The following is a 25,203-nucleotide window of genomic DNA, read 5'->3' on the forward strand; positions in this document are numbered from 1 at the left end:
TGGCTGGCAGACGCCCCAACAGCTGCTGTTCTGTTGCTCAAGGGCTGCTGCTGATGCTCAACTATTTTACCATTCTGCGCTCTCCCTCAACGTTTGTTATTGTTGTTATTTGACTGCAAGAGTGGTGTTGTTGTTATTATTATTTGACTGCATGTTTGTTGTTGTTGCAATATTGGCTGCTGTTGCTGCTGGCAATCGGCCTAATTTTTTGTGCTTATTTATTTTCTGGTACTCACGGCACATTGCACTCAACACAACAACAACAACAAGAACAACAACAACAATGGTAAGAGCAAAAGAAAAAGTAATGAATAAGCAATAATAACAACAAAAAGGAACCAGTGCAAGTATCACCAAACGAAATCAGCCAACCACCAACAGCAAACGTCAGAAAACAAACAACAATGCACAGAAAAAATCATGTGAAAAAATGTAAGAAAAACAACAGCAACAACAAGAGAAACAAGAACAGATGGGTAACACTACAATTGATGACAGTCAACAGCCGGTCGAGACAGTGTTGAGTAGTGCGGCAAAACTGAAAAATAAGTGATAGTGTTGCTGTTGCTGTAGCTGCTTGCTTTTAAAGGCTGTTGCATTGCTTTCGCCGTTGTTATTATGTATTATTATATTATTACTATTGTTGTTATTGCACACATTCACACATTCGGGCTCACTTTGGCATTGCTGCATAATTTTTTCCATTCTTTGTTAAATTTTTGTTCTGTCTGCTGCTGATTATTTTCACCTTTTTTTCAGTAATTTTTCTTCATTTTTGTTGCTGTTTGATTTTGCAGCATTTTCACTGCATTGCACACGGCCATGGTTACGTTGCCGGTGTCGGTGACGGTGACGATGATGAAAACTAAAACTGACGGCTGAACTAGGCGTACTTACTTAAGTGAAGTTTACCGAGGCAAACATCTGTTTGACAGACAGCTAAATTCTATAAACATGACTGAAGTTGCACGAATATGAAAGGATATAATAATTTTCTACTCGTGCGGCATCCGATAAATAAAATCAAAAATTCTATTAACTGGCTCAAAGAAGTTGCAGGGCCGATCAGTGGAATGCGCACTTTAGTGTGGGGGGCTAAGCTAGGCCTAGCTCTACAGGTAGCATATAACCCACGACAGACGGTTTGTCGTAACCGGAACGACCTGGATTTATATCCTTCCAAGGACTGTCATTTCAGAAGCATTCCCCGTATATGTATGCAGAAATCGGAGCAATTTTTCGGATTTTTACGAATTATTGATTTACTAGAATTTTATTATAAACTACAATCACGCAAATTTTGATGGAGTCTTTTTAATTCAAGAATATTTATTTATTTCTAATTAATTATTTATAATTTAAAATAAATATAATTATAAATGTCTGCATTACAAAATGAGCCACCAGCTACAGAGGCTATCGACCTGAGTTCAAGAATAATGATTAATAATAGCGAAAACATGCAAAATAATGAAATATCAAGTTTAAAAGTGAATATTCTTAGTGATTTTCTTATGTTGGTACGGACTTTCTTTTATCAAACTTCTTATCGACGCAAACTTTATAAGCTAAGAATGAATAATTTGGCGCTTTTCGCATCAGACTTTATGCATTAAAACAGAATACCAGCAGAAAAATTTTTTTTTCGCTTTTATTATTATAATTAAATATATCTAATTGGCGCTAACACTTTTTTTGAGTGTTTCGCAGAGCTCCTCCCTTCTATTTGTGGCGGGCGTCTTGATGTTGTGCCACAAATGGAATGACCTACTGTTTTAATTCGACTCCGAACGGCAGATATTTTTTTATGAGAAGCTTTTTCATGGCAAAAATACACTCAGGGATTTTCCATTGCCTGCCGAGGGGCGATCGCTGTTAAAAAAAAAAATTTCAATCACTTTGGGGTTTCACGCACGGAGATTCGAGCCTACGCACTTTTGAATGGCAGTCACGCACCAACCCATTATTATTATATGTATATCCCTTGGTATTCCAGGGATGAAATTAAAATACCGCTTCTACTGAATTCGCACCGATTTTATTAAACCACATAGTTTTTTAAGGTCTTGCAGCATCATTTGCATCATAGACTGAAAAATAAATCATGGAACGAACCAAAATATATTGGATACTTGCAAGTTTACGTTTTTGGGTTGGCTTTTGGTAGAAGTGTAAGAGCTTTTGCGGCTCTGGGAAGTAGGTTTTCATTTGTTTTTAATTTGCTCCTAGAAGTAGTAGGTCTATCCAGAGCTGAAAACAAAATTTGGAGCTTCATTGAAGGGTAAAACAGTAACCCCTTCATAGTTATTATAATCTCGCGAATACTTGGTGAATATTGTTGTTGTTGTAGCAGCATAAACAATCCCCGTGCATATACGAGGAATGCTGCTGAAGTGACAGTTCTTGTCCGGATATAAATCTGGGCCGTTCCGGTTACGTAGAACGGACTGTCGTGGGAACGTCCCGGTGAATATTCATAAACGTCGATAGACAAGTTAAGCACTCGCGATTCTTGCGAACCATTTCGTGGAAACAGCTCGACACAGTATAGTATGACTTTTTGAAACTTGTAGAAACCATAAGAGCTCATTTCCGCACACCCTAAAGCATAATACCCAGTTCACCTTTCACGCGAAATGGCTGTCAAAATCCATACAAATTGCAATGCCGTGAAATATGCGTGAAATTTCGGTTGTATCTCACAGCAAAGTATAGGGTTTTTTAATAGGTGCGCTTCAACTTTTTTCCGATAGGGAGGGCGAACGACGCAATATTTTTTATTTTTCGCTTGTCATTTGTAAACTTCATTAGTATACATTTCATCATGGAACGCTACACACTTGAGCAACGATTACAAATCGTGCAAATTTTTTATGAAAATAATCGTTCTGTTCTGCTACTTTAAGAGCATTACGGCCATTTAACAAGCCGTCCCGTTTTGGGGTTATGTGAAGTCATTGGTCTACAGTAACAAGCCGGCGACGATTTGTGAGCTCAGAGCCAATATTGAACGCGAAATTGCTGGAATTTCGGCCGATTTATGCAAAAGAGTGGTCGAAAATTGGGTTCAACGATTGGACTTCGTAAAACGTGCACGCGGTGGTCATGCAAAAGAAATCGAATTTCATACTTAAATGTATATGTTCAAACTCGATAATAAAAAAAAAAATTAGTTAAAAAAGTCAAACCGTTTGTGTTTTATTCAAAAAACTTCAAAAGTTGAAGCGCTCTTACTGAAAAACCCTTTACTATAGTACTCAGTTCACGCGGTGAAAACACCACTCAACGCGTCAGCAACATGATGCCAGCAACATTTTTTGACCACCCCATATATGTATGGGGTATGTTTATGCTGCTACAACAACAACAACAACAACACAGATTCAACAGTCATTCCGTGAAACTTAAATAAATTTAAAAAATTCCTACACCCAAACTATGAATAAACCCAACCCAAAATAAAAATTAAGTACTCAATCCACACGTTTTATCAACTAAAAACGTCTGTCACTAGCACTTCAAAACACAAGCGAAAAAATTCAATCGAAAAACTTAAATTTATTTAAAAGCAAGATAAAAATAAGTCCTCCCAAAAGAAATGCCAAGCCATACAAATTTCAAATAAACAATAGGCAATGAAAGAATTCACTTGAAAAAATCTTAATTACATTCAATTAACTTTTCCCAAATAAAATGCACTCAAACTTGATGTTGGTATTTTTGATTTTATTTTGCTGGCAAAGCTTCAAAAAGAAAGTTTAAAACTTCCCCTTAGATGTGTTCTCAAATTTTCTTCCAGCTTAAAAGTTCGAAGGAATTTACCACACACAAATGTTACCTGGCTTAAATGACACAGTGGGTGGCTGCAAGTTGGCGTATTAATTTCCACGTTCCGAGAAAGCAACAGATTAAAAAGTGTCTGGGGTTTACAACGAACTTAAATTTAATAAGTGAGCGATCGAAAGGAGGGGGTTGTGGCATGGAGAAAAGTAGGGTTGTTTCCAGCAAGATTGTTCACCCAGCGCTTGTTGACAACACACAACTCGAATTGAATTACGCTGATGAAGTAGAAAATTGCAAAAACCCAAAAGCTGTTCTTTCCCACAAAACTATGCATTTCTTTATAAATTTTTATTTTCTTCATGCTTTGAATTGCTTTCTTTTCTTTGTTTTTCGTTTTTTTGGTTTTTTTTTGTGCCATTTCGCTGTGTGGAAAATCTCTTGAACCCCGCATGTATTTACTTTTCACCTTAACGAGCTGGCAAAACACACGTCGACTAGTTGGTGACTGTGGCTGGCTGGTTGACTAGAGATGGGGCAATGACGATGACGTTGAACTCGATGCATTTTTGTTGTTATGCAGATTTGCATATGAATAACTGGAAGACTGAGCATTTGCTAAGCCATTTGGTAGATAAGTCACTGAATGAGCGAGTGAGTGAGTGTTGAGTGCTCACATGGGACTGCGCCAACATTCACTTCTTGGAAGCTTAACGATAACGTACGACTATGTAAAACACTATGCATGTAAAAAAAAAATGAACTTATTCACACAACTGAGTCATGCAATGAATACGAGAATATAAACAATATTTATATGGCATTCGTGTTGTGCGAGTTATAGACAACGAACCCCCCGTCCCCAATATATGTACATATATGTATATATATTTTTACAACGCGAAAATACGTATGTACACAAAGCAAATACAACATAAAAGATATGTAACTATATGCACTTTTAAAGTCCTTTTCCCCACATAGCAGGTGGTCCCCGCTAATGGTCTTATGCGGTGAATGGATAACGACCATTCTGGAATATTCATATTTCTGTTGTTGAACTAAATTTTATTTAAATTAAAGTGCGTGATTTAATTACTGGACTAGAATGATGAATGCATTCTACTTGATGGCTTTGAGCGCGAGTACAAAATATAATATCATATATAGCTGCACAAGTTCATTCTAGAAGGCCATTAATTAAGAAAAAAAATTTAACTAAATTAAAAAAAATATATAAATATAAAAAAAAATAAATAAATAAATAAAATATATAAAAAATAAATTAAAAAAAAAAATATATAAAAAACAAAAAAAAAAAAAAATTAAAAATATACAAAAAAAAATAATATATATTATATATATAAAAAATAAAAAGTAGTTCGTTTTATCCACCGGTCTGAAATTTCCACTAGGCTTATGAAATAATTTAACCAAAATTTGACCGGAGATCGAGCCGGATTTAAATCCGGACTGTCACTTCAGCTGCATTCCGAAAAAACTTTGGGGAATATTTTATACTCTTACAATAAATACAACCATTCAAGCCCCCATTGGACCATGTAATTCATAGCCGCGGCGGACATTTGCCGAATATCATATTTAAAAAATGGATACCATGAATTCATTCAAAGAATTATGTTTTGTATCATCATTTTAAGTTCTCAAGCTCTTAAAAACGCCCGATACAATAACAAAACAAAAGAAAAAAAAAGACGTGAGGAGATCGACAGTCTTGAACATAGCCGGCGGTTTAAGGGGTTAGGTGGGTTACAGAGGTTCAAAAAAAGGGTATTTTTACTATTTTTTTTTTAATATATACAATCATATATTTTATTTAAACAATTCAGCATATCAAAGATACATATTTAAACAGTATTTTGTGAAATTTTTATTTAAAAATTCCGAAAACTCAGCCGTTGGTACCTCATCTCCCTTAACGTCTCACAAAAAAATGCTCTTGCCGTGGACAGCATAACTCATTATTGGTTCATCTAAAATCAAAAAACCAAAAATATTTCGTTAGTACATGGATAAATCTCGTTACTGGACGAAGGAAAAAAAAAAAAAATTTAATTTGAATTTTTGACAGACTTTGAACAAAAAAACACATTTTTTGGTCAAATTTTCGTCATGTGTTGGCTCGAAAAAATTAGTTGTAATAAAAATAAAAAAAAATCCTTCGTTCATTAACTTGATAATGTTATTCCAAAGATGTGTGCAAAATTTGAACAAAATCGCTTCATAACTTTTCGAGAAATCGTGTCCACCGACTTAAAAAATCGAGTTTTGAGATAAACGCGTATACCTGCGAAACGCTGCACTGACATGGCCTGATGGGCGGAACTTCTGAAGGGTCTATCTCGTAGAATTTTACTCGGATCAATTTGAAATTTTAGGAGAATATTTTAAACATATTATACTATTTAATAAGACAAAAAAAAAAAATCGATTTTTTGAAATTTTCAAACCCACCTAACCCCTTAAGGCTCAACATAATCGGAATGAGCCGGATGTATGTATGTAGTTGTATCTATGTATAACCGGCCAAAGCCTGTCACTTCAGCTTATTTTTATTATGTCTGCTGTTATAAAAACCACACGCGCAAAAAGGAATCTGGAGCGGAAAATGGTATTTTACAACATAGTCCAGGAACCACTTAAGGTGGCTGTGCATAACAGATCCTTTTCAGCATGACAAAAGAAACTGAAACACGATGGCGTCCGTGTCGCCCAATATTCTTTGAACGAAACGGGACAAAATTGAAGGAAGTCTGACAGAAACCCAATTCTCATACAAAAATTTGGTTTAAATTAGGGTTTTTTACTGAAATTCAAGACATGAATTAAATAATTAATATTTGACGTTTAATTTGATAATTTATTGATAAGTTTTTTATTTTATGTACATACTTCGAAGCTACTATATCGATTGCTCTATACCTCATTTAAATATCTCAACCCTTTCATATCGAACAAAGTGACGTCCCTAAAAAACTAAATTGTCATCTTTTTGCCAACGTAGAAAATGGGTATTCCTACATCAGAAAGTTGTGTGAGAAACTTTGAACTGATATATAATATATTTTTTCAGATAGTTTACAGGCAACCCTGTAAAATGGAGGTAGGTTTTTCAATTAATCAAATATGTATCTTGAGAAAGTATTACAAAATAGGTGTCAAACGAAAGGATTTTGAAAAGGCCAATAGATATTTTAACAGGGTTGCCACTTATAGAAAAATTTAAATTAAATAAATATGATTGTTAAAATATTCTAGAGGGCTATGAAAGGAAAAGGCATACAAGAACATACACAACAGAAACATTTTGAGAAGGGTTATATATATATATATAAATGGCGCGTACACACTTTTTGGGTGTTTGGCCGAGCTCCTCCTCCTATTTGTGGTGTGCGTCTTGATGTTGTTCCACAAATGGAGAGACCTACAGTTTTAAGCCGACTCCGAGCGGCAGATATTTTTTATGAGGAACTTTTTCATGGCAGAAATACACTCGGAGGTTTGCCAATGCCTGCCGAGGGGCGACCGCTATTAGAAATTGTTTTTCTTAATTTTGGTGTTTCACCGAGATTCGAACCTACGTTCTCTCTGTGAATTCCGAATGGTAGTCACGCACCAACCCATTCGGCTACGGCGGCCGCCAGGGGGTTGCCACTTATTTTTTTAATAAAAATGTCTACTTATTTAAAAAAATATTTAAAAATATTTACAAATTTCACTTGAGTTCACAACGCAAGACATTTTAAAGAAAACTTTAATTATTTTTTTATTATTTTAAGGGGTGCCATTTAAATATTCATTGGAAACATAGGAAAATAGAAAGAATACAATTCAAAAATTATCAACTCGCAACAAATAATAGCTATTTAAGCAAATACTTAACGATTAAATTAAATTGTTTAATAAAAAATATTTTAATCGGGTATACCACAACGTAATACGTCACATTTCATAGATATAAACCACGAACAGGTGATTTTTTTTAATTTGCTATTCAAACAAATAATTTTTTGTTGTTGTTTCTTTTCTTTGCAGTTTGATGGAAATTTTGACATTCAAACCACCAAATTAAGAAAATCAAATACATGTTAATGGAGTTTTTGTACTATTGGTATCACCTTGTATGGATTCGCTTTAATGCAAATGGGCAATTATAATTCCTTCGCGAGAGGGGAACATTTCCAGGCCTCTACTCATTTACTAGTCTATTCCATGGTGAATAGATTTTTAAAGGAGATGCTACCTAGCAGACCGTTATTTGGCTCTGAGCGAATTTGGCGGGTATGCCGACGTCATCCGTTTTGTGTTTCAGTAAGCTAAAGCTAAATTTTGTTTCCCTGAGCTAAATCTAAATATTGTGAAACACAAAACGAATGACGTAGAATCCAAAGTTCCCTCATATCTAATGAGCAAACCTGGTGACACGTTTCCCACGACAGTCGGTTCTACGTTACCGGAACGACCCGGATTAATATCCGGCCAAGGACTGTCACTTCAGCAGCATTCCTCATATATATATGGGAATGTTTATGCTGCTACAACAACAACAGCAAACCTGGTATCTAGCATTCAGGCAAGGTACCCCATTAATGAAATCGATTTGGTTCAGGCTTGCAGGGCGATTATCATCCAAGCTTTTCGCGAGTTCCTCAATTGGGTTGACAGGATGCCCTGCTGCGTTTTCAACCAAAATAAATTCTTATTAAATTAAAAATGTTGTTGGTGTTATTGTGATTGTTGCTGCAACCGTATAAAATATTTCCCATACATTTTTATTGAATGCTACCTAAGCGACAGTCCTTTCGGTAAAGTAGTAGAAGTAGTTTGCTTTCTCTAAAAATGCCATAAATTCCGAAAAGGTCAACTTCTCCGCATTTGAAGTTATTTTCAAAAAAAAAAAAACTCGTATGTGAGCTACATTTCTCTAACCCTTTATACAGGGTGGGCCATATAGAGTTTTTTTTTTTGAACTACCTATTTTTTTGAGAATGGTAACACAAATGGCATGCCAAATGTGTTCATAATTTACTTTAAGGTTTGACATTTACGAAATGGGACGCTATACGCTTGAACAAAATTGGGAAATATTGAAAACCTATTTCCAAAGTGGTGAGTCTTCTTCTTATTTTCTGATTTTCACATCGGTGGCTACGTCAATAAACAAAATTGTCGGATTTGGGGCTCAGAAAATCCACACGCTACTGTAGAGAAGCAAATGCATCCACAACGAGTCACTGTTTGGTGCGGTTTTTGGTCTGGCGGCATCATCGGGCCATTTTTTTTTTTCGAAAATGAGCGAGGAGCCGCGGTTACAGTAGATGGCGAACGTTACCGTGACATGCTCAACGAGTTTTTGTTTCCACAAATTGAAGAGGATGACATGGACGACATTTGGTTTCAACAGGACGGTGCAACTTGTCACACTGCCAAAGTTACACACGAACTTTTGGCTACCGTTTTTGAATTCCGATATCAATTGGCCGCCTCGAAGCTGTGATTTAAGCCCGTTGGACTATTTTTTGTGGGGAGCCGTTAAGGACAAATGCTACGCGAACCATCCAGAGACGATTGATGCTTTAAAACACGAAATCGAAGTTGCCATTCATGAAATTGGAGCCCAAACAATCGAAAATGTGCTTAAAAATTGGGTTGATCGAATGGCCTACTGTAAAGCCAGTCGTGGCAGTCATTTGAACGATATTATTTTTCATTCATAAATGACAATGTTCAATCTTCAAAATAAAAAAAAAAGAGTTTGAAAAAATATTGATTGGTTTTTTTATATCCGATTCAAAAAGCAAATTTTACATGGCCCACCCTATATTATGTATTAGACTTTGCTTGAATTCCGAGCAAAGCTCACTCATTTAATTGATTCAATGACTCAATTCGAGAGTCCAATAAATCCTCACTGAAAATTGTAAGCTAACAAACGTATGACCGTAGCAAATGACAACTACAAAGTGCATATACTCGTAAATATAAAATAAAACCCTTATCAGCTGCAAAATGTTATTGTTGTTTACAGCGCTTGCAGCTGACCTCTGCCATTTGTAGCCTAGCAGCCCACCACCACCCACTGACACACATTTATTTAACCACAATCAACGAAAAAAAAACAGATATTTTCATTATACACATTTATCAGTCAGGCACTTACCTTTAAAATTTGGCTTTTGCGAAAACTCAATTCGTCATCGGCAGTTGCTGAGAAGTCGTGTTTGGCAATTGCTTCCATATTTGTTTTTTTTCCTGTTTTGTTTGTTTTTTCCAGTTATGAATTAAAGTTGATTTTTTTTTTGTTTTTGTTGCTGCTACTACTACCACTATTTGGCGGTTTATTTATACAGTTGTTATAATCTGCTTCGATTGTTGTTGTTTAATTATTTTGTGCTTGATGTAAAATTTCTCAATTAATGTTTATCTGCAGTTCGTAATGAAATTTTCTAGATTTTTCTTATACTTGAGATAATTGTAGTTATTTTACGTTTTTTTTCTTTTTAATATTTCCTTTTTTGTCAGCCTTCGTTGTTTGCTTTTATGTGGATTTGTTTAATTTAATTGATAAAATTTGGTGTTTTCCTTATGTACTTTTGCTTAAAATTAGTAAATTGAAAATATGTATACGTATATTTGTTTATGTAAATTCAGCTTTGAGCTGATTGTGCTTGTTCGCCCTTCACTAATTTATTTTATCTACAAAAACAAAAATCAGTATGTTTTATTAAAAATTATTGTAAAAGAATATGCGTAGCCTCCTTCTGGTGCCGCATATTTTCAAATGAATGAATTTTATAAAAGCTTTTTTCCAGATCAAGACATCCGCACTTGTTGCCCGCAAGGAGATATTTTCACTTTTTTCGTATTTCTATTTTACATTTTACTAATTTTGCAAACACTTGCTTTTGTACGCGTTCTGCACACGCTAACAAATTTGCTTGATATTTTTGTATTTTTTATTTTACGACTTTTTTTGGTTTAGTTTCACATTTGTTCTATTTTAGGGGGAATCGTAGACGAGTCGAATTTTGCATGTGTGAGTTAATAGAAATAAAATATTTGTACGTAGCGCCCGCACGACGTAGCTTCGAAGAATGAACCAACAAGCTGCTGAGCAACTACAACAGCAGCGCACAGTGTGCCTACTCCATTGCTTGCATTCTCCTCCTCATCAACGACCATTGGGTGCGGAGCGTGCTCACAACGTTGAGCTCAATCAACTCTTTATCCCCAAAGCGACAGTATTGCCAGATTGGTGATGGATTAGTGAATTAGGTTTAACAAAATTTTAGTAAACAAAAATCTCAAAAATGAAAGGAAATTAGGCTTTGCTTCTTCGCCGATTTAAGTAAAGAATTTAAAAAAAAAAAAAAAAACAAAAAAAAAAAAAATTAAAAGAAATACTTAACTAAAGCGTTTTTCAGTAAGAGCGCTTCAACTTTTTTTTTTTTGAATAAAACACAAACGGTTTGACTTTTTTAACAAATTTTTTTTTTTATTATCGAGTTTGAACATATACATTTAAGTATGAAATTCGATTTCTTTTGCATGACCACCGCGTGCACGTTTTACGAAGTCCAATCGTTGAACCCAATTTTCGACCACTCTTTTGCATAAATCGGCCGAAATTCCAGCAATTTCGCGTTCAATATTGGCTCTGAGCTCACAAATCGTCGCCGGCTTGTTACTGTAGACCAATGACTTCACATAACCGCAAAGAAAATAGTCTAGAGGCGTCAAATCACACGAGCGCGGCGGCCATTAGACCGGTCCATTTCTGGAAATAATGCGCTCATCGAACTTACTCTTCAACAAATCAATTGTAGCGTGTGCTGTGTGGCTTGTGGCCCCGTCCTGTTGAAACCACATGTCGTCTAAGTCCATACCATTCAATTGCGGCCAAAAATAATCGTTTATCATGTCGCGGTATCGATTTCCAGTCACAGTAACGTGGCGATCGTTCTCGTCAACGAAAAAATATGGGCCAATTACGCCGCCGGCATGTAAACCGCACCAAACAGTGATTTTTTCGGAATGCAACGGTGCCTCATGAATCATGTGTGGATTGCTTTCTGCCCAGTAACGCATATTTTGCTTGTTGACAAAGCCATTAAGCCAAAAGTGAGCTTCAACACTGAAGATGATTTTTTGGGAAATCTGCTCTTAATGTAGCAGCAACAGAACGATTATTTTCATAAAAAATTTGCACGATTTGCAATCGTTGCTCAAGTGTATAGCGTTCCATGATGAAATGTATACTAATGAAGTTTACAAATGACAAGCGAAAAATAAAAAATATTGCGTCGTTCGCCCTCCCTATCGGAAAAAAGTTGAAGCGCAACTATTGAAAAACGCTATATTACGAGAGCGAATCAGCTGATTCCAAAGGTGACGGAGAACCAAAAAAAAAAAGTCGATTTTCAAACAAATACGAGTGCATATGTGTAATTGTGTTAGAGTTTCGGTCACGCAGGTTTTGCTGGGGACGCTCATAAATAATAGCAACCGCGTGTGTATTTTTATATTCGTAAATATTTTCATTTTTAAATATTTACCGCAATTATGCCGAAAAATAATACAGAAAAGTGTCGTGAGTATCGACAGAAAAAAAATCAATAAATAGCATCACGGAATTCATTCACGAAAATTTAATAAAGTATACACCAGAAGTATCGCGGATACTTAGAAAAGATTACAATAAAGTTCCAATGATTTTAAGTGGCGATTTTAACGTAAATTTTACATTGGACACAGCGGTTCCTTTAATTGACGTTCTCAATACAACATTCAATTTAAAAATGTGTAAAAAAAATGTGAAAAACGCTATATTACGACAGCGAATCAGCTGATTCTGTTAAATTCACTGTCAGTGGGAGAGCGATTTGGGTATATTGCCACCTTCTGTGCTCTCTCCACCGTGGAACCTACAGTTTTATGCTGTCTCCGAAAGCCAGATGGTTTTATTTGAGGTGTTTTTTTATGAAATCAGCTGATTCTGTTAAATTCACAAACAGTGGGAGAGCGATTCGGGGATATTCCTACCTTCTGTATTCTCTCCACCGCGGAACCTACAGTATTATGCCGTCTCCGAACGGCAGATGGTTTTCTATGAGGAGCTTTTCCCATGACAAAAATACACACGGAAATTTGGCATCGTCTGCGGATTCGCGACCTCTATTAGAAAAACCTTTCATATCCTTTGGTGTTTCATACCCACAGTGGGCTTTGAACTCGGGCCATACCAAATAGTAGTCACACATAAACCCTCTTTGCTACGACGGCCTCCCATTCGTCAAACTTGTAACATTCATTTCTTAATATAACACTCAGACTTGGTCTAAGTTTGATACACATAATATTCCTGATCATTTTTTGAGGACTGACTCTTCTTTCCATCTTCTAAGCTTTAACTAAACATATCTGCAGAGATTTTTCTAAACTTTTTTATTTTAATAATATTTTATTATAAACAAATGGAATGAAACATGCACCGTGCAGTCGTTTCATAAAAAAGGTGCCAGACACGAACGACCATCGACATGTGATTAGGGTTAAACTGGACTACTATGAGCGCTCGAATTTTTTCATCTTGAATATTTTAAGCATATGCTACTTTTTTCAGCTGGGTAATCTGCTCGAAGCTGTCGAAGATGACTCCTAATGACGTTGGGTTATATATAATCGGATGCGGTCTTGCAACCCGACTTCTTTTATGGAGGAAACACTGCTTAAAAAGAAGGACAAAGAAATAGAACACATAAACCGAAGTGATGTCACAGGAGTTATAAGTTCTAGCTATATAAAATTTTTACTTGCCATAATTTTAATAAAGTCGTACATGCACATAAAATTATCTATTTTTCTGTTTTTAAATTCATTGAAATACGCCCCAACGAAAGAAATTAGTTCATAAAAATTTGCATATTATTGCTTGTTTTACTGTTGTTGTAGCACACTTGCTAAGTCCTGCCCAGGTTGGTGCTCTACTGAGTGTTGTTTTCGAAGTAGACCCAAAAAATATGTTGCTTCGACAGGGTCGCATTATGCGGAGAGGGTTGTTAGAAGAGTTGGTTAGAGTGGTCACATGAAGCGGTGATTTGTAACGTACGGAAATACTTCAAATATAGGGAACACATTAACCCTTTTGCATCATTCGACACAATAATCCTCGAACAAAAACTCTCACTTTTCAACCAGAACGGAATAATCCGCAATAAACTACGTTTCTTTAAGTTGGAGGAAAATAAATAGTTTTAGTAGTCCTGTAACGTTTTTTATTAGAACACAGTAAGGGAATTTTGTGTACATCGCGCATTTCGAGCGGTTATGCAGAAGTGTTAAGCATGAATGGGTACATTTTAGATAGGAGTTTAACCTGATCCAATAATTTCTAGAACAAAGTTTTGTCTGTGTTACGCGGCTTTCAAAATGCTGCGATAGCACATTCTTCTTAGCGGCTATGCATACCAGAGGGTCCATCGAAAGTCGATATGAACTACGAAATGACCCAAAATTCAGCCCACCAGTGTTTCAGTAATCCAACCCTGTTTAGACCGTTGAACCCCACTATTCGTCTTTTTTAGGTTATTTCAGTCTCTAGGTGTGAATATGGTATTAAGGGAGGGGTCTAGGGTTTGAGCATTTTTTTAATGAATTTTTGAGACTTTGCTTTAGAGATATGAATAGTGAAAATGTATTTAAACTTTTTGTACATTATAAAGCATCATTTCAACAATATTGTACTAAATTTTTGTAAGAAAATATAGGGAAATAAGCCGGTGAGGTAACTTTTCCGAAAACGCCTTTTCCAAAAGGTGATTTGCGGTGACTATCGTATCTAGCTGTAGAATCACCTGAAATAAAAAAAAAACAAAATTATTTGGTTAAATTATCACCAAAACCTCCCCCCACCTGGCTCCGATTTTTTTTTCATTCATTTTTTCATTTTTACGTTGCCAGCGCGTTTTTTGAAGCAAAAAGTGCGATTTTCACTGATTTTTTCGCTGTATAAGTGGAAACCGCCCTTAATGTAAAACAAAAAAGTGAAAAATCTCTCAGTGGGGGGGAGGTATTTTATATATAGAAGTTGTATACCAAATTTGAAAAGGATCGGTTAAATATTGTTGAAGTTCTAATAGTCACGGACTTTGAAAAAGTGGTTTCGAGAAAAACGTAACGCTTCGCTCCAAACGCTCGCAGCTGTCGCAGAGGAGTGGGGACAAAAACGTCTATAACTCCAAAAGTTTTGCTCGATTGAGCTGAAATTTTGGGACAATATTTTTGAGATGATTTACTATAAGAAAAAGCTATTTCCAAAAAATCGATTTTTTGAAAGTCAAACCCTAGACCCCTCCCTTAACTGATTCGTGAATAAAACAATAACTATGTTATCGCTAATAATAATAATTTTTGATTGATGGCAACTAAAATAATTCACTTATCACCGACTTAGCTTAGATTGAGAAGGGATTATTGCAAACGCTTTCAAAATATTGGTTTAACTAATTTTTCGTGGTATTAAGAGTTAAATGCACATTAAGCGTTCAGCATAAACGGCCTATTACGGGTACTTTTGCTATTCAATACCGATATTTTTAACTCTATACTTTTAAATCGACATATGTATGTATTTTGGGGATGAGTATTCGTAATAAGTATAGTATCGAAGTATATTTTGTTTGGATTTTATCGTATACTAGGCGTTTATGCAGCTTTACTTTAAATGAGTGCTGTATCTTCTTCCCTCTGTTCTATGTCGTGTCCCTAATAATAATGCACCCTACAATATGATCAAACAAATCACACCCATCTGGCAATGCCTGCGGTAAAGTTGTCGCCGTTTATTTTTTTTTTTTTTTAACAGAACTTATTCTTGCGCTGCAGCGCTGTTAGCGTCACCTGAGTCGGCATATTTCGACGAATTGTTATTTGTATATAAATATGTATGGAATATCTGAGTTGTTGTTATTGCTTTTTGTTTGTGACGCTGCGACGACGCCGTTGCCAACGTGCTGCGTTGCGCTGTCAAGTTTTATTCTCGAACGAATTCGTATACCCTTCGTACCGTAGCGGTGACCCATGCGCTATCTAGCCATTGTTATTGCTGATGTTTGATGTTGCTGTTGCTTTGACCATATTTCTTCTTATTTTTGTTGTATCGAATTCAATTCGTTTTCCTATCTTCTTTTTCGTCATGCATTCGCCTGTATTGTGTTTAGCCCGTATACGTATGTATGTAGTATATATACATCAGCGGGTAGGTATTTTTGTATTTATTACATATTTCGTTTACTTTCATATGTTTTTGTATAGATGCCGTCGTTGAAGTCTATGACATCTTCGCTGGCCCCACGGACACGAGTATAAAAACTCAACGAACTCGGGGGGAGGGAACAATGTAATTTTGGTTGGTTGACTGGGTATTGATGCAACAACCAAATTGACTTCGTTTGGTTAATAAATCATTCAATAGTAGATTTATAGTGTTAAAAAATAATTAAACAATTATATTTTTCCTCGGTAATCCACACAATATAGAATGAAAAATCAACATCGAAAGCCGCTAGTCACATGCAAGTTGAGGAAACTTGTATTAAAATATAAGTGACGGTGGTGAATTTGGGGTGTCGTCGGCTTTGTTTGTTGTTTTTGCGCTGAAGTCAGTTATGTGGGAGCCACCAGAACACGACAAAGGACAGTTAGCGGCATATAAATTCGAATGACTGCAACAGTTAATCATTCCAAACGACAGTAACAACATTCGCAACCACTACAAGACGTAACTAAGTAATCTAGCATCGTCTGACTATCCGACAATTCTCAACAACTCAAGAAATTCTACCTTTCTTGGCTGTTGTATGAGGGGGTGTAAAAATAAAAGCTAAAGCGTCAAAAGCAATAGCAAATGGAGACTGAATATTTTCGTTAGCGGCACACTGTTGCCTTTTATGAGCATCACAAATTTTTTTAACAGCACACTTTGTTTTTCTTTTTCCTTTCCCCACTTGATGGCCATATAAGCAGAATGTTCACTTGCTTTTTTTCGGTTCACCATTCCTGCTTGCTTGTACACATTCACGCAACAAACACCGAATTCCATGCAGCGACACAAAGGAATATCTTTCATTTTTCTTTTGCACTTAAGTTGTTCTCCTTTTTCTTCCTTCCAACTTTTGCGCTACCTTCTATACTTCAAACACCACTTTTTCGTCTGTACCTTAATTATTTCATTTATTCCAATTTCTATGAGCACTCTACTATATATGCATTTAATTGATGAAACACACGGCTAATAAAAAATTAAATTGAAAAAATTGCGAGCGTAAGATATTACTGAAAAATTTCTTGTGCAGAAAAAGGCGACGGATGCAAACCGCGTTTACACACACCCGACGACGACGACAACGACAACGACAACGATGACAGACGACACAAATTAAATTCTTCTGAATTCTCTTTTATTAGTATTTTTCTGTCGCGGTCCCAGTGGTAATGGGCAATGTTGCAATTTTCTTTAACGAAATTTAGTGCAACTCTGCGTAGGTTTCACTTTGACGTTGGCTCTCAAAGTGTTAGCCGAATGTGTTCATAACATAAGTTAAATATATTTTTTATTTTGTAGAAAAAAACTTAATTTAAACAAAATTGCGAATTCAATTTGAGAAAAATGCGCTGTTTTCAAATAGCGCATATAATAGCGTAATAGAATATTCAAAGTATACTGGTGCAACGAGGGAACATTTTAAAAGCTATATGCATATGTGTACATATATATTTTGATGTCAATGGAATTCAAATGTATTTAACTGGAGAACATTTTTAATTCTGTATGGAAATGATGTTATTAGCCAAGTTCGAAACCTAAATTTTTCAAGGTTTGTAAGTTTTGTAAAAGACTATAATCAATCACTACAGAAAACATTGATATACAGAGAAGGCTCAGAGAACGCGATTAAAGTTCTCTGGAAGGCTCAGGAACGAATATGTAGGTTAAATGTGAAAAGCTAACAAGACGCAGCTAAGAAATTTTGAAGTGAAAACTTCTTTAGAATCGTTGGGAGTGATTTGAGACTCGATGAAACGAAAAAGCGACACTACGAAGCGTTATATGTTGATATGCGTACTGCTGAGCCACGCTAGTATAGTGAGTATTGTAGTATGTATACTACACTGCCTATTACTTGCTTTGGTGTATGTATGTTTGTATGTATGCTAGTACGTATGTGTGCCCGCTCCTGCGTATTACGGAGCCACGGTGAGCGAGAAGGCATTATTTATACCTATACTACACTACCTAATACTTGCTTAGACCAAGCGTTCTACGAATGTTTGTGTGTATGTTAGTACTTCTGTGTAATATACGCGTTACAACGCTCATAATATAGCCTCTGGACACGGACAAGCATGCTTGACTGAGCTTTGTGTGTGTTAGTGCAGTCGGGTGTCGTCGTGTCACACGTATTTGTTGTCGGCTACACGTACGATGCTTGATGAAAAATCAAAAATTTTTGATATTTTCGTTTGACGCTTACTTTGTTGATCGTGTCGGAGTCTGATTGACAAAACAGCAGGGTTGTATTTAGCATTGAGGTTAGTATTTAGTGTGCGGTTGCCCAATAGTATGTTACTCGTAAATACCTACATATACTAAAAATAAGCACAATCCGTATGAAATATGTACATAAATAAGCAAAAAATTTAAAAATTTATATGTAAATGAAATTATTTAAAAGTGATATACATAAGTAAAGTACATAAAAACGTAAGTTATAATTAAAAACATGAGTTATTGCGATTTTTTAATATAACACAGAAAGTGGGTAACAAAAAAATTCTGAAACAACGAACAGAATAAGTTAAAGCAGATTACCTTTAATTTTTGTAAAATGTTCCAAACTCAAATTTAATTCCCTTACTTACGCTTTTCAGCCGTAGAATAATTACGTATATACAAATTTACATAAGCCAATACACAGTTTTCAATAAAACTACATTATGTACATAAGACTAATTAAAAGTAGAAGTCGAAAAGGATATAAGAGGCTTTGGAAAATTCTAAAACTCCCTTCAATTTAAATTATTACGTTTCAATTGAATTAATTTTAAGACAAATAATTATAAACATTTCAACACGTCATTTCTCCATTAAGCAAAAACGAACTGTTTTCGTCAGTTATTTTCGGCGCGTTTCTTCTGTTAGTCGGCCATTTCGCCTATCAGCTGTTCAAAATCCCATAATGTGTGAGTGCTGCCAAGTTTTGAAACGTCCTCATGGACGCGCTTCACTTAAGTTTCACATCTTATTATTTATGGTATTTAGTTTGTGTTGATATTCGAAATGGACAAGTGCGCCGAAGATAAGCAATTTATATTGAAATTCATTGAAAATTATCAATGCTTACCTGCATTGTGGAATGTAAAAGTGGAAGCATACTGCAACCGCGAGGAAAAGGCGAAACAGTATGAAATTTTATTAGAAATATACAAAGAGCGGTACCCGAATGCAACAGTATAGGATGTAAAAAAAAAAAATTAATGTTTTGCGGACAAATTTTCGGCGGGAAAAACAACGTATATATACATATGTATATTAGAATAAAAGTTGAATTTTTTTGAAAAAAGAAAAAAAGTAGTTAATCAATTTTTACATTCCTCTTTGCTTTTTTCAAAACTAAATTTTTTACTTGCTTAAATGTACTTACCTTAATAGCATTTGAAAGACATAAAATAATAGCTTCACAAGTTTCTATAACAATCACTCCCAGGGATCGTGGAGAAATTGCAGTTAAAAACTTCAGATCTTCAAACTTTTCTCCAGTCGCCAAATACCTTAATGTTGATGATAAGCGCATGTTGGGTGTTATTGCATCTCGCATACATGTATTTTGTTTTGCTATTAATGGCGCCACCATGCCCAAAAGCTCTTCAAATGTTTCCGAGTCCATTCGCATAAAATTTTTATATTCGGCTTTACATGATAATTTTAATTCATTTAAAAGATGCTCATGAGTAAACTTTTTACGTTTTGCGTACAGGCTTTTCATCCACACTTTTCTTTTATCTCTTTTCTTCTTTTTTTTTAACAAAACTGCAATAGTTGCAAGTAATAAAAATTCATCATCCGATGAAGACATATTTACTTCTAAATGCAACTGTGGATTGATCGCTTTTTGTTTTGAACGTTACCGGGCAAACGACAAGCACCCGACACGCACACATATAAGCCTGCTGGACAAGCATGCTTGTCCGTGTCCAGAGGCTAATAGCAACCGCGTGTGCTGTATTGCGTCCGTATTTTTATATTCGTAAATATTTTCATTTTTAAATATTTACCGCAATTATGCCGAAAAATAATGCAGAAAAGTGTCGTGAATATCGACAGAAAAAAAATCAATAAATAGCATCACGGAATTCATTCACGAAAATTTAATAAAGTATACACCAGAAGTATCGCTGATACTTAGAAAAGATTACGATAAAGTTCCAATGATTTTAAGTGGCGATTTTAACGTAAATTTTGCATTGGACACAGCGGTTCCTTCAATTGACTTTCTCAATACAACATTAAATTTAAAAATGTGTAACAATCGCACTGAATCAAGGTGGATTTATTAAGGTGACAGCATTCACCCAGCTGAATTTTTCCCCGTAGGTATGACTTACGTCAAAATGATCAGCTTTGTTTGTATGTATTGGTATGTTTACATTCGTCTGTTTACATTTGACTACTGATTTTGACGTGATGCTTGTACCAAACGCAACAACAAATACATGTAGGGTTTTACTTATATGTGTTTGCTGTCACCTGTAATAAATTCGCCTTGCACTGAATCGACAACACGATCAAAAACAACAACTGACGCGGTATTTCAAAGATATGTTGACAACATCGAAACCAAAGCATTTGTATCATATTTTAGCTATCATAAGCCACTCGTATCATTTGTTGAAATTGAAAACATTGAAGATGAATAATAATAAAATGAAGAAAATAAAATATGAACTTTATAGCAATATTATAATGAACCGATAAATATCCCGCTCCTAATGCTGCTTTCGTCTCATTCTCTCTCAGTTTGTTTTACGGAAGGTTTAACTTCTATCACGTCTAACCGTTAGACTGGTATTTTTTTATTATTCCAAAAGTTACGTAGCTGAGCGTAGTCAACAGGCAAGGTCATGTCGTCCGAATGGATACAAGTGCTCCAGCTCTAAAAGTATTCGATGCATTACTAGTTGGTGGTACTAGAAGGGAAGGCCTGCTTTGCGGTAGAAAGAACGCGTGGAAAAGGTGTCTCCAACTGGCGCCGATCAGCACGAGAAAGAAACGACTAACGCTCTTTGTTAAACTCGGCCAAAATAACTTAAGCGGTTTTCGCATTATAATTTTTTTTATATTGTACATGTTGCTCATTTGCTGCAAGAGTGTCATAATAAAAAAAAATATTATTTAGATAAGTATGCGAGAACTTCCACAGGCACTTGTATTAATAAATTGTTTCAGTAAATTTAACACTTTGACGCCGCTTTTATTGACATTTTTGTTGTTTAGAGCTAGCAAGCGAACGTTGTGTACTAAAACAGCTTTAATAAATATTTAAATTAATTTCTTTTAAATTTAAATTTAAATTAATTACTTTGCTATCAAACTTCTTAAAGTAGTAGTTGCATAAGCGGCAGAATGGCAGAGTATATAAGCACGCAAAAACTTGAGTAAAATCGCAGTTGAAAGCTTCGCACTAAACCTAGCATATCCTTCAAAATGGCCAACAAATTCATTTGCACTTTATTGCTGATTGCCGTATGGGCCACAAGCACATCCGCCGATGGAATAGAGAATGGTAGTCCCACCACTATTAAGGCACATCCCTACGTCGTCTCTCTACAAGGAACCGATGGAACACGCGTCTGCGGTGGTGCTTTAATCGATTCGACGACCGTTGTCACAGCTGCTCAATGCTTGGCTAACTACGACGTTTCACAATTGGTCGTGGGTGTAAGCAACGGTACTCAGATAGTAAAAATTGCAAAGAGTACCTTCGATGTTAACTTCGATTATGTGACCATGGAAAATGATGTTGCCGTCGTAATATTGGAAAAGGCAGTAAGCGTTGGTTCGATTCAATTAGCTAGCTCAGAACCAAAAACTGGTGCCAGTGGTGTAGTCACCGGTTGGTCTGCAAGCAATGCTCTGGTAGATGTTTCGGAGACTATCATAACTGCCACTGATTGCGTTTCTGGAGAGTACAGTTACGAAGAGGGTGAAGTTTTGAGTACAATGTTGTGTGGCCTCGCTAAAAACGAAGCTTGCAACGCTCTACCTGGAAGTCCTTTGGTATACAACAAAAAATTGGTTGGTTTGGTTTCCTGGGGTTATGGCTGTGCCAACAGTGCCAATCCAGCTGTTTTCACCAACATCGCTTCAGTGAAATCATGGATAAAAAAAGCTGTAAAGAGTTTGTAAAATTTTGAATTTATTGAGGTGCAAATAAAAAGATTCTAGAGCATTAGATGACAAAACTTTCATTTAAAACGAAATTAGGCTGTGTATAACTAAAAAACTGTGTATAAGTAAAAAAATAATAGAGTTATTATAGAAATTTGAAGACTTGTTGTCGACTCAAATTCAATTAGATGAATTTCGGTCACTGAGGTATACTAGCATATATTTATGTGTGTATATATATATAATTTTTTTTTAGTCAGGAGGTGTCAATCAAAATGTCAGAAACATCATTAAAGGTGCCGTCAAACCGATGGTATGAACGAACGGCAGACATTTTTTATGAGGAGCTTTTTCATTGCAGAAAAACACTCGGAGGTTTGCCATTGCCGGCGGAGGGGCGACCGCTATTAGAAACAACTTCTTCTTCATTTTGGTGTTACGTAGAGATTCGAACCTGCATTCTCTTCGGATTCCGAATCGTAGTCACGCACCAACCCATTCGGATACGGCGGTCGCTTAAACAAAGGCTACCACATCAAAATTGGGATTCCAATAAAATAAAACCAGTATAACGGTTAGACGTGATAGAAGGGAAACCTTCCGTAAAACAAACTGAGAGAGAATGAGATGAAAAACAACAATTGACGCGGTATTTCAAAGATATGTTGACAACATCGAAACCAAAGCATTTGTATCATATTTTAGCTATCATAAGCCACTCGTATCATTTGTTGAAATTGAAAACATTGAGGATGAATAATAATAAAATGAAGAAAATAAAATATGAACTTTATAGCAATATTATAATGAACCTATAATTATCCCGCCCCTAATGCTGCTTTCGTCTCATTCTCTCTCAGTTTGTTTTACGGAAGGTTTCACTTCTATCGCGTCTAACCGTTAGACTGGTATTTTTTAGTTTTATTTTCTTTTTGTTTTTTTTTTCTGTCGAAATTCACGACACTTTTCTGCATTATTTTTCGGCATAATTGCGGTAAACATTTAAAAATGAAAATATTTACGAATATAAAAATACGGACGCAATACAGCACACGCGGTTGCTATTATGAGCGTCGTAACGCGTATAATACACAGACGTACTAACATACACGCAAACATTCGTAGGACGCTTGGTTTGAATTTTTTATACATATGTATGTATGCTATACTATGGCCTAGCCTATGTACGTACATACATATTTGTGTTCTGAACTTCCAGCAAAACAATGCTTATTAATATACACATATGCATCTACATACAACCGCACACACAGGCCACTCACTTTATTCCTGTAAATGCGTATGTCGTCCAAAGCTAAAATTCTATGCCTAGCGACTACAAGATCAAAATGCATTAATAGGCGCAGGCGTAGCGGCCATCATCCTAGTTGCCATAGCGTTGAACAGTCGCGGCGGCGCCGAACAGTTTCAACTATTGTACTGTGCAACAAAAACTCATCATCAAAAAATTGATTTATAAATTCGAGCTCATAGTTCTAAGAGCAAGTACTTTCATTCATAAAACGAGCCGCCCATATGCTAATTTTCTCGACAATTCGAAAATAGTCAATATTGGAATATTTCGCGTAGAATTATTTGCCAATATTCAATTTTTGTCAAGTCGAGTGCCCGCGGCTCCGTAAATATGTTTGCACCCATATATGTATGTAAATATATGTTTCTAAATGCTCGACAACCGCAGCTGCCTGTTCAAGGTTACTGTACATTAGGCCGGGTCGATTTGTGGGAAGGCAAAAAATCGCCCATTGCTCTGTGAAAATCATATTCTAGGGATCAGAATAAGAAATTTTGCCGAAGGAACCATACCTCTAAAACGATTTCTGATGTCCCCCAACTTTTTACTTTCTTTTCTATAACTCACATTCATTCATTTACATATGTTCTGACTAAATAAATTTCTTAAGAGAAAAAATAGATAATATTATAAATAAATAAAAATAAAGAAAAAACATAGCCATTTAGCTGATTTTTTCATGTAAAGGCCAAAAATGGTGATATTTTGAAATTGGGGGACATCAGAATTCGTTTTAGAGGTATGGTTCCTTCGGCAAAGTTTCTTATTTTGATCCCTAGAATACGATTTCCATAGAGCAATGAGCGATTTTTAAATCGACCCACCCTACTGTACATGCAATGCTGTGCCTATGAATGCGCGCTGGATTTCTTGAGAAATTTTACCGTATGTTTTGCTGTGGCGAGGCACATATGTACATACACATAACATATATACATATATCCGCATATATATTGTACATACATATATAAATTCACAAATTTAAATTTGCTTATGCCATCCTTCTGTGTGCCTGGTAATGAAGCATTTTCTATACATACATATATATACGTATATCTTTTTTCTTCTTCTTTTTGGTGTCGCTTTTTCGTTTCATCGAGTCTCAAATCACTCCCAACGATTTTAAAGAAGAAGAAGAAGAAGAAGATATCAGCGATTTAATTAAAATAAACTTTTATATTAATTTGCGATGAAATTTTTTTTATTTTGTTATTTTGTTTTTAAGCTTTTTAGGTTTAAAGTTTTAAAATTAAACTTTTCTAAAAGGCTTTTTTATTGCAATGAATTCTAGTTCGATTTTTAGTTGAATTAAATTTTAAGTTAGAACAATACGAAAATAAATTGTCTTAAACACAGCTATTGACTTTTTTTTATCAACAATAGCGACACATTTAGCTTGCGATAGCGCAGCAGTAAATATACATTTTCCCCCCAAATAAAGTCTTAATTCAAAGTAGGCGGTTTTGCTGAAGAAAAATTGTCAATCACTATATTGATCGACATTTTTCTGAATGTATTTTATATATAATATTACATGTCCCTAGTTTATTCAGAAAACCTATAATTATTTTCCCTATATTCGCAAAATAAGAGGTAATCGAAAGTTTTAAACGGCTCTCCTGAAAATCGCGTTTATCGAGTT

The 25,203-nt window shown here is 35.5% G+C and overlaps 2 protein-coding genes across 12 annotated transcripts in view; one reads left to right on the forward strand and one right to left on the reverse strand.

The window, feature by feature from the left end:
• Positions 1-17,214, reverse strand: part of LOC129243998 (growth factor receptor-bound protein 2) — a 61,844-nt gene extending 44,630 nt beyond the window's left edge. For 2 of the 11 annotated variants that reach the window (XM_054881564.1, XM_054881553.1), the window contains exons 1-2: positions 17,018-17,208; positions 9,962-10,497 (exon numbers count right to left, since the gene is read on the reverse strand). In XM_054881564.1, the coding sequence (XP_054737539.1) occupies positions 9,962-10,039 (78 nt within the window). In that variant the 5' untranslated portion in view covers positions 10,040-10,497; positions 17,018-17,208. Of the gene's footprint in view, positions 1-9,961; positions 10,498-10,678; positions 10,871-16,982 lie in introns of those variants that run through there. The other 9 variants (XM_054881555.1, XM_054881559.1, XM_054881557.1 and 6 more) reach the window with 9 other exon arrangements.
• Positions 17,215-21,540: 4,326 nt separating this feature from the next.
• On the forward strand, positions 21,541-22,264 carry LOC129244277 (trypsin-like). Its single transcript, XM_054881893.1, has one exon. It carries the CDS (start codon positions 21,563-21,565, stop codon positions 22,262-22,264), a length of 702 nt encoding a protein of 233 aa, XP_054737868.1. The 5' UTR covers positions 21,541-21,562.
• The last annotated feature ends 2,939 nt before the right edge of the window (positions 22,265-25,203 follow it).

This window comes from Anastrepha obliqua, chromosome 4 (assembly GCF_027943255.1).
Source record: "Anastrepha obliqua isolate idAnaObli1 chromosome 4, idAnaObli1_1.0, whole genome shotgun sequence".
NCBI lineage: Eukaryota > Metazoa > Arthropoda > Insecta > Diptera > Tephritidae > Anastrepha > Anastrepha obliqua.